This window comes from Amphiura filiformis, chromosome 5 (genome assembly GCF_039555335.1).
Source record: "Amphiura filiformis chromosome 5, Afil_fr2py, whole genome shotgun sequence".
Classification (NCBI taxonomy): domain Eukaryota; kingdom Metazoa; phylum Echinodermata; class Ophiuroidea; order Amphilepidida; family Amphiuridae; genus Amphiura; species Amphiura filiformis.
This window is the reverse complement of record NC_092632.1, coordinates 47,905,014-47,915,471: the sequence shown is the minus strand read 5'-3', so window position 1 is coordinate 47,915,471 and position 10,458 is coordinate 47,905,014. Positions and strand designations below refer to the sequence as shown.

General features: G+C 37.6%; 1 protein-coding gene across 1 annotated transcript; it reads right to left on the bottom strand.

Moving 5' to 3' along the window:
• Positions 1 to 501: 501 nt before the first annotated feature.
• Positions 502 to 9,892, bottom strand: LOC140152246 (neutral cholesterol ester hydrolase 1-like). The gene is made up of 4 exons (XM_072174549.1): positions 9,866 to 9,892; positions 4,800 to 5,157; positions 4,141 to 4,204; positions 502 to 1,598 (listed from the first exon to the last, which is right to left on the bottom strand). The coding sequence occupies exons 1-4, from the start codon at positions 9,890 to 9,892 to the stop codon at positions 752 to 754; spliced, it is 1,296 nt and encodes a 431-aa protein (XP_072030650.1). The 3' UTR covers positions 502 to 751.
• Positions 9,893 to 10,458: the final 566 nt, after the last annotated feature.

Genomic DNA, 10,458 nt, shown 5'->3' with positions numbered 1-10,458 from the left:
TGCATGCCTGTGGCTAGGTAAGCTTAAATATCATTTTACCGCATAGGAAAAGCCTGATATTAATAATAATAGGCCCTTATTATAATACTTTTGAACATGTTGAATGGCTTATTTTTTGGTGATACAAGAATATATTGCTAAAAAAGGGCCTACTTGTCTATACGATTCGTATGATTTTTTTAAAACTCGTCTCGTGCAAGGCCATTACAATCAACCAATCAAATGACAAAGATCTACTTAGATGTTATATAAAACAAATAATGAATGTTTTTTCATTCGTGCAATGGAAAGAATATTTTCATTCGTTGACAAATGCAATGTTCCATTCAACTCAGCTTCGCTTCGTTGAATGGAACATTCCATTTTTCAACTCATGAAAATATTCTTACCATTGCACTCATAAACATTCATTATTTGTATACAATCGAATGCGCTTTCTTCAGTATAACGCATACCTCTCTATTGTACTTGTACTATATAATCAAATATAATGAATCTTTTATGTCATCAAAAGATCAAAATCAATGTACATAATACTTGTTATTCGGTACTGGCTAAGGAAAGTTTCAAAATTAACAAATACAAATGTTTTTTTATAGTCACGAAGGCAAGATACGAGGGGCGGTCAACTTAGTTCTTAAGGTACCGTATGCTACTTTGTCACACGGTAATGAATTTGGTCTCATTTGAAAATGTATTCTTTCAAAACATTACAAGGACCGCCCCTTGTATTATGTGGTCCAAATCCGCCTCATGAATATATTCTATCGTTTGGTTCATGTAAATACGCTCTAACTAAATCAGTAGTGTCTTTCTGAATTTGATGACCTATTTCGACTTTAATCATACCATGCCAATATGCATTACAACCATGGAATCCATTTACAAAATGGCGCCACCAAACCTGAACTCCCGCTCTTCTCAAACGATTTGCATAAATTACCCCATCATCTCGTAGAATGTCCAATCCACCGGTTATTATCAGAGTATGCGGGTGATGAGGAGAAATATTTTCAACCATAAATGGTGAAAATTTTGGGTTTAAGAAATATGATGCAAGTTTTTCGACAGTACTATTATCTTGACCATGCTCTGTCCAATTGATGTTCTTATTGTTCGTAGTTGGTATATCAGTTCTGAAGACATCAGGCAAAAGATCATGACCGATGATTTTCTGGTAGCGATCTGATTGTCGAAATTCTTCAGGAAGATGCCTCCCTTGTAAAATAGCTGTTACATAATCATCACCATCCAATCCCATGTACCAAACCCAAAACTTCGCCAAAAATAACTTAGTTAAAAGTCCTGAAAATAGGCCATTGTTAGTGTTGTGAGATGGTAGATTTATGTCCAATCCCTGCAGTAAGGGCATCATCAAAATGAGCATCTTTAGTTCTGGGTTTCTAGAGTCATCCTGGTGTTCTTGAGCGATGGTTTGGGTGATTACCGCTGCTATAACTGCACCGGCACTGTCACCCTGTATAGATATGCTGTCGGGATCTATTTGATAATGATGGGCATTTCGTAGTACCCATCGTGTTACCGCCATACAATCATCAAGAGGCGCAGGAAAACCATGTTCAGGGGCCAATCGATACCTATATAACAATGAAAGAATTACACAAAATTGTCAATTAGCCAGTATACATACTTTTTCTCTTTCATTTTTGTCAAGGGGCACTCCCCGCACCGCTGACTATACGGCACTGTGTAAGGAGTGTGTATAAAAAGACTAGTCTAGATGCTGGAAGTCTAAGATTACAAAATATTAATTATTATTTCTCCTCGTTATTGATGAAGAATCTGTGTAACTAAGATAGTTGAAATTAAAACCACATGGATGCTGTAGTTGTACATTCATTATAAAAACTTCACAAAAGACAGCCCGAGTAGTTGAGTAGTCCTAATTCTTAAAATAATCGATTAAAAAACATTGAAATTGATACTAAGTTTTCGAACCGCTCAAATATTCACACAATCGTTAAAATCTGGAGTATTTGGATTTGTTTAGACAAATGAGGCCTGGCAAATTGCAGCTTACACAATTTACTTACGTACTTTGGTCGTTACTTTAACATGTTTAACCAGTTAGGACGCGGGACTACCAATTCTTTAGAAATGCATAGTCGCGCTAAAAGTCGATCGATACATGTTAAAATCAGCACAATTCAGAGATACACCTTTTGCTATGAAATTTATTTTCTCGGTCAAATATAAAGCAATATTTTTTTCTTCAGTAATGTCAGTTAAAGACATAGTGCTTGGATAAACATTTTTTTTTTTTATCCTGGTGTTAAAATTTAAGCATCATATTTTGTCTTTTAGTGTGATATTTTTGATTTTTATAGGCCTTTAGTTCGCCCGTGAGCTTTTTACGGAATTCATTTTTAGCGTCTCAAACTAATATAGTTTGCTAAAGAAAGATATTTCCCACCTCTGTAAAGCACATCGTGTGGGTCTATATATTATAGTTTTGTCAGAATTTCCGTTTTTATTTTTAATACCCTTTTTCCCTTCATGCTCCGAAAATGTCAAACTCAGTACTTTATCTCCAGAACAACCAGCAGAAATAATCGATATTTCAATTGTCGTCAACCAGGTCCCTTTTCCATTGAAAACCAGGATTGCCTGACCAGCGATTTGGTAGCCCAAATCCCCAATTCTGGTAAATGAGGTGAATTTTGGAAATTTGCTCCCGTGATAGCATTCAATTTCAATTTATAGGGGCTATGGATTCCATGATTATGAAAACCATTTTGTCTGTTTGTTTGTTTGTTTGTTTATTTACCTAGGATGAGGTCCTTGGGAAAATCCACTGTCCAAACCTAGAAAAATTCGCGTGCTATTAGAGGGGATTTTAATTTTCTGTCCCTCCTATCTCCAGGTGAATTTTGAATGACCCCCCGCCCCCCATCGCGGGTTGGCATTTTCATTACACCCTTCAGACTTGCGTTCGGGTTTGTGTAGGCCTATTTGTCATAAGTTAGCGCTATAGGACCTACTTTCTAAGCTATAGCTATAGCCGTGCTATATAAATATTATAAGGTACCGGTATGTAATATTATGTAGGCCTATGGGGGTGGGGTGGGTACTCAACACATTTTAACCATGACTTACAATGCAAGGCTCATTGTTGCCATAAACGATTTTTCCTTTAGGTCATTATAATAGGTTGTTATAAACTTCCATGTTTAACCTTGTATTGTTTTGGCTGCTTCATTATGACTTTCGGTGGGTTTAAGCAATTTCAAACAAACACAAACAAAAGGCACTATACCCAGTCACCTTCATGACAATTGAAACACTAGGTAATTTCTTTGCTATATTGAAGTTCTGGCAACACTGTATCCAGGCCGGGCACCCAGAGATATCGATCAGCTGGTAGTAAAAAATTATGGAATCAAAACGGAAATTCTGACAAAACTATGATATATCGCTCGCGGTGATGTGCGTTAGAAAGTTGGGAAAAATCCTTCTTTAGCGAACTATATTACTTTGAAAAGCTAAAAGATTGATCCAAAAAAAGGCTCGCGGGCAGAGTTGAAGCCTATCAAAATCGAAAATCTTACACTAAATGACTGAATTTCACGACTAAGTTTAACACTAAGATTTGAAAAAAATACAGTATCAAGCATTACAGTTTTTCCTGACATTTACTGAAAAAATGAAAATTATTGCTTTTCATTTGGCCGAGAAAAAAATTTTACACTGAAAAGGTGTAACTCAAAATTTTGTTCATTTGAATACCAAATTCGATCGTTTGTATTGCCTTATTAAATGACTGAGTGAGCTAAGTTGCAGAACAATAACAATCGGTAGTCCCGCGTCCTAACTGTAACATGCAGTTCTATATATTAGGACATAAAATCGAACATTGTTCTATAGGTTGACCTACAAACACATTATTTTGGCTGATTATATTTTTAGGTGCAAGTTGGGACATTGTATAAACATTATGATTACAATAATGCCAAAAAAAATCAGGTTTGAAAAAAATTAACCAATTTCATATAAAGATCGTACGTGGCTTTAATCAATCGTGTTAAGAATTACGATCTCTCAAAGTGTGATTTTTTTTTTCAATGTTTATTGGTTTTCGCTATTTGTCATTTGTATAAAGCAGACTAAGGCAATACTTACTCTACATACACGATGGTTGCATTCATGTTGGCAGCATACATTCGAATCAATTCATCCCAAACATCTGAAATATAAAGTGTTTCAAATTATAAGTCCTAGTATTACGTTTGTAAACAACTTAGTAGCACTAATAGGTGTGCTATAATTATGAGCACCGGGAGGGTAAAATTTGAACGGCGCGCCAAAATTGCTGGTCCCCTTCTCGGCGTGTCAAAAATTGCCAAAAAAACCACATGCCTCCCCAGGCCCGTAACCAGGGGGAGGGGTGCGGGGGGTGCGACGCACCCCCCCCCCCCCAAATGCCAAAGTCAACAAAAGTCCCCTTTTTTGACCCAAAAAGTCCCATTTGCGAGCGTAGCGACCGAAAAAATAGAGGGCCCTTGTACACTTTTGGTTAGATTCGACCATTTGTTTGATGAACTTTACATAGTCGTGTTTACACATCCGTATCTGAAAATGTTTACACACGTAATGTATAACGCCATATTATATCATGATATTATATATCGTGCTTTTGATAACATGTCATAGGCGAAACAATCAGTTGATAAATGCTGAAATTAAGTGCGAAATAGGGAGTAACAAAGATTACATTTGATATTTTCTTTCATTTTTTGTCAGGCTGCCCTACTGGCTACGCTACTGAATAATAGGCCTACCTACGGTTCCCATGACAACTGCTCCATGAATGTAGACAATAGCTGGTTTAGGAGTGGTATCTGACTCCGGATAAGGTCTGTAAATCCTCACTGGTACGCCATCAAAATTGTCATCAACTGTCCTCACATCATCACCAACCGCCAGGTCGTCGTTATCATCCGTTGCAGAGCGACAAAAATCTAACCGCAGTGTGTCACAAATATGTATCACCAAACTTGACACTGACTTGACAACGTAAACTATTGAATCAGTTATTGGATTTGCATCGAAAATACAGAGTAGACCCGTCATAGTCGCGAAGAACCCACGAGTGACGTTGAGTTGATGTGCGAAACCAATGTCTTCACAAAGTTTTGCCTGAAACAAGAAAATATTGCACAAATCGTGATACTTAACTTTAAATAAACTTGCTTATACGTACTTTCTCCCCGAAAATATTTTAATAACAATATAATAATACGCCGCATTTAGAGTTCATGAAAATTATTTGGTTAAAATGCATTTTCCCTTGGAACTTCGACAACAATTATATGCTTTTGAAATTTTATATTTAAAACTTTGGTATTCTCTTTAATCAACATGCTCAATGTACCTATGCTATTTTCTCTGCGCTGCATCATTGAATGAGAACTTACTAAAGTATGCACAAAAAGTAACGCAGCTGTTATAAATACGCATATAACTTCAGAACTAATAATAATATTGTTTTCACAATTTTTCAACATAAAAAGAAGGATGATTTATTTACGCCCATTTTGATACTCAATTTGTCCAATTTTGTTCAATATTAACAATACAGCAGTATTTTGAAAGAAAAATACCGTTTTCCATGAATAAAGTAAATCAATATCAAAACTATAATTATAGAATATTCTAAATACGTATACATACGAACATACGAAAGGAAAAGAGAAAGTGCGCCTTATAGAGCGAGTGAGAGAGAGAGGGACAAAGAGATGGGAGGGGGATATACTATATAAAGTCTGTACAAAAAGTAACGCAGCTGTTATAAATACGCCTATAGCCTCAGAATTAATAATTTAAAAGTTGTAGTTTACAGCGATCAATGGTTATTATGCCAGCACTCAAGCACGTAAAGCCCGCCAATAGAGAGATTGCGATTTCCAAACGTACGTATCGAACGTACGTGGAATTTATTCAAAACCACTGTGACGGGATTTTGAATAGATTCTACGTACGTACGTTCGATGCTACGTTTGCAAATCGCAATCTCTATTATCTTCGCGCTTACTTCAAATCAATACAAATAGCTGCAACTTTTAAATTCGGGTATTTTAATAATTATAGCTTTTAATGAAATAGGGCTCCTTTTTTCTTGTCCATTACACCCGGTGCTCAAAATTTCACAAACAGACCAACAAAGTTTTTTAAAATCCAAAACAGTGCTTAGTAGAGGGGTCCCCTTGAAAATTTCAGAGAAGGTCAGTGACTAGGGTTGGTATTTCACTGTATAGCTATAGGGGTTGTGGCGCCCAGAGGAAAGAATACACAATACCAGTGGTGCGGGCGCGCAAATATGTGCATACAAATTTGGTATAGCCTAATTAAGTTGAATTTTGGTCTTTCAAATGACAATTTATGTACAATGCGAGCGAAGCGCGCGAAAATTTTGTGTTGAAGGGGGCACTCAAATGAAGAATATAATTCTATGCATGGTGGGTAAAGGTTTCCACTTCTTTCCTGTAACAAAGTATTATCGTGTCGAAAGGGTATCCGGTCTGCTATAATGGGTCCCCCCTTAGCCCGGGTGCCCCGGCGCGGCCCCCATCCATAGGAGTTACGCCACTGGTTTGTTGGTTGTTCGTTTTAGTGCACTTACCGTTTCAATCACCAGTCGGCACATCTGGTCAATCACCGAAGCCTTAAAACGCTGAGGCATATCATCGGGTTTTTTCATCGATTCCGTGTAAATATGTCCAAATATGATCAGGAAACCAACGAAATAACATATTAATAAAGTCCTGGAAATATGGTTCTTACTGCCCGAGACGCTTTCATGTTTAATTAACGAAGTTTGAATGTCAGAAACACCTGATTCTGCCATTTCTAACTACTTCTGTATCTTCTTTAGGCAAATCAGAATTCCCCACTAGCTTATATATCTGGTCGAGAATGAGGGAGAAGCTTATCACTAGATAATCAACTTATCAACAGATCGATCGATCATAGATCAGGGGTGGCGCAATGGCATTTTGATGAGGGGGGGGTACGTGATTCAAATATCAAAATAGGTATATGCGACGCGAGCGAGACGCATAGGAGTGTCTGGAAATTTGGACAAAATGAAGCCATTTGATGCACCATTTTCACCCTTTTATTTGTTATTTATTTTTTATATAACTCATACAAAGATTCTTATCATTTGATTGGTCAATTACTATTGAATATTTTTGCTATTTATATCTATCTATACTAATAAAATAATAAGCGGGCTGTATCTGTCTATCTGTCTGTCTGTCTATCTGTCTGTCCGGCTATGCGTTCCGCCGCGCTTTGACGCATCGAGCCGAAATTTTGGATATGGGTAGGTGACGGGAAAAGCATGTTGACTGGGTGGTTTTCGAAGGGCCCCTCGAGGTCAAAGGTCATCTAGGGGCAAAATACCCCAACTGGATAGCAAAAGCAGCAGCAAGTGGATACAAAGATGTGTAATGGGCAACTATGGACAAGTTTCATTCAGCTTTTGGCTGTCTGCCCAATTTGAAATGCACTGTAATGTCTACCCAGAATGCATTGCTGCAAAGCTACAGGTGCACTAGTACTAATAATAAAATAATAAGCTGTGTGTGTCTGTCTGTCTGTCCGGCAATGCGTTTCGCCGCGCTTCGACGCATCGCTCCGATATTTCGGATATAGATAGGTATCGGGCATTCCACGTTTATGGGGTGGTTTGAAAGGTCATCGGAGGTCAAGGTCAAAGGTCAAAATTTCAACTTTGTCCGATCTAGCCTGAGTCTAGTCCGATCGGGCCCAAACTTGGTAGGTGGAATGCCCGAAATAAAATTGAGGTCAACCGAGGTCAAAGGTCATTACGGAGGGGGTCAAATTTCAAACTTTGTCCGATCGGGCTCAAACTTGGTGGGTGGAATCCTTGATACGAGGGGAATATATGACCGAAATAAAATCGAGGTCAACCGAGGTCAAAGGTCATTACGGAGGGGTCAAATTTCAAACTTTGTCCGATCGGGCTCAAACTTGGTGGGTGGAATCCTTGATGCGAGGGGAATATACGCCTGAAATGAAATTGAGGTCAACGGAGGTCAAAGGTCATTATGGAGGGGTTGAATTTCAAACTTTGTCCAATCGGGCTCAAACTTGGTGGGTGGAATCCTTGCTACGAGGGGAATATATGCGCAAAATACCATTGAGGTCAACCGAGGTCAAAGGTCATTACGGAGGGGGTCAAATTTCAAACTTTGTCCAATCGGGCACTGACTTGGTGGGTGGAATCCTTGATAGGCCTACGAGGGCTTAAACATGGTAGGCCTATAACAAAGTCTCAATATGACAGGAACAGGAAGATTTCACTACTCCCTGTGAGGACTGCAATGTCTTCCCAGCATTCATAGCTGAAAATGATTTCTAAATTTCAAACGGATGTATCAAATGAAACTGAGGTCATCAAAGGTCAAAGGGGATCAAGCCAAGGTCATCTAGGGTCAGAGGTCATATGGGGTCATTGGGGGTCAAACAGCATCACTACCTGATGCTGGTGGTGCTCTCACGTACTACAGTGCCCTCACAGCTGCAGGTACTCTAGTTATACAAATATTACATGCCTATGAGTGTGATAGTAGGCCTATACAAATATTACATGCCTATGAGTGTGATAGTATACAAATATTACATGCCTATGAGTGTGATAGTATACAAATATTAACTGTCTATGAGTGTAATGGTCGAAATATAATCACGAAGTGAAAGATGGATTGTTCCATTCCACGAGCCGGGACGGCGAGTGGAATGTTACAATACATCTTTCACCGAGTGATTATATTTCGACCATTACACGAATTTAAGACAGTTAATATTTGTTTTATATCACTCATACATAAATTCTATTACTCAAAAATACTATTTAAGATAGGGAATACATTTTTTCATTAACATAATACTATGATTTGCCGTGACATAATTCACAATTTGCTGTCCACCCCATAACTAAATTGGCGAGTCTGAGAGTCAGCGCACGGCCTGGCGCAGGCGCACTACGGCGCAGTACTATGATGGTAAAAACTATCACACGGAGAGGGTGATGGTAAAAATGACAAATGGTAATCAGCCAATGAACTGTCTAGAATTTATGTATGAGTGATATAATATACAAAAGATATCATGAGGTCAAATTTTGACTTTTCTATTTCACGAGGCATAACCAATATAGCCCTTTTCCCATTGCACTGGCTATGGCTCGCTACCATGGCAACGCTGACAGACTCGGGCGTATATCGCGACTGGTGACCACCACGGCTCGACAATTATAAGTGTGGGTGTCGCTTCTAAAATAAATACATTTTATTTCGCTTTCCTGGTGATTGATAAAATTAAGTGGAAGATAAAGAATGTTAAATGAGTATTATATATAAAACAAATATTGAATGTTTTTATTCGTTCAATGGAAAGAATAGTTTCATTCGTTGAAATATGGACAGTTCCATTCAACTCGGCAAAGCCTCGTTGAATGGAACTGTCCATATTTCACCTCATGAAAATATTCTTACCATTATACTCATAAACACTCAATATTTGTAAAATTTTCCATCCGCATAGCCATATTTTGATTGATTTCATTCACGGGCCCGACTTTCGGGCCGCAGATTTTAGGCATGAACCTGCTCAATTATGTTCAATTTTAGGAGAACTAACAGGTTGCCATTTAAGAAAAAACACTTTTGACCAATTTTCACTATTATTGGTCATTTTTGGTTTCTACAAAATGTAGATAATTTTAAGGCAGACGTATTGCATTTTTGACTCCATATTCTTATTTTAGACAAAACTTCAGTTTAGAAAACGTTTTTTTCATTAATATCATGTTCATTACCTTCGACTTTGATATGGTATCTCCCATGTTGTAAGCATTGACATACTAGTATGTTGCAACCGAATTGAGTTCAAATCTTGAACTTTTTAACATACGAGATACAATTTCATATTTATCTTATACTGAAATAGATAGGTGGATATCGGTTATGTACATATTTTGTATAATCCACTGTTATTAAACTACATGGATATCTTGGGGCTCATGCACTCATAGAAATGACTTGTTCGCCTTGTTGGCGCAATTCAAAAGGAGTAAGTTTGGATACCTCAAAAATAGTGTAAAAGTTGCCAAAACAAAATTCATTTTAGTTATCCGAACTTAAAAAATGCTGAAAAAGCTCAAAAAGTTCCGTCAACTAATCAACTTTGTTGGCATTACTTAAAAAGTTGATGTAAGTCGTTGCGTCAACTTTTAAGTAATGCCAACTTCTGAATTCAAGTTCAGGGAACTTAGCAAAATAAACAAGGTTCAAAGAACCAATTAGTTGAGTTATTGTAACTCAACATGTAAGTTGATGTAACTCGTTCATATTAAGTTACTGGTACTTACTGTTTTGAGTTATTCCAATTTAGTACTTTGTTACTTAATTC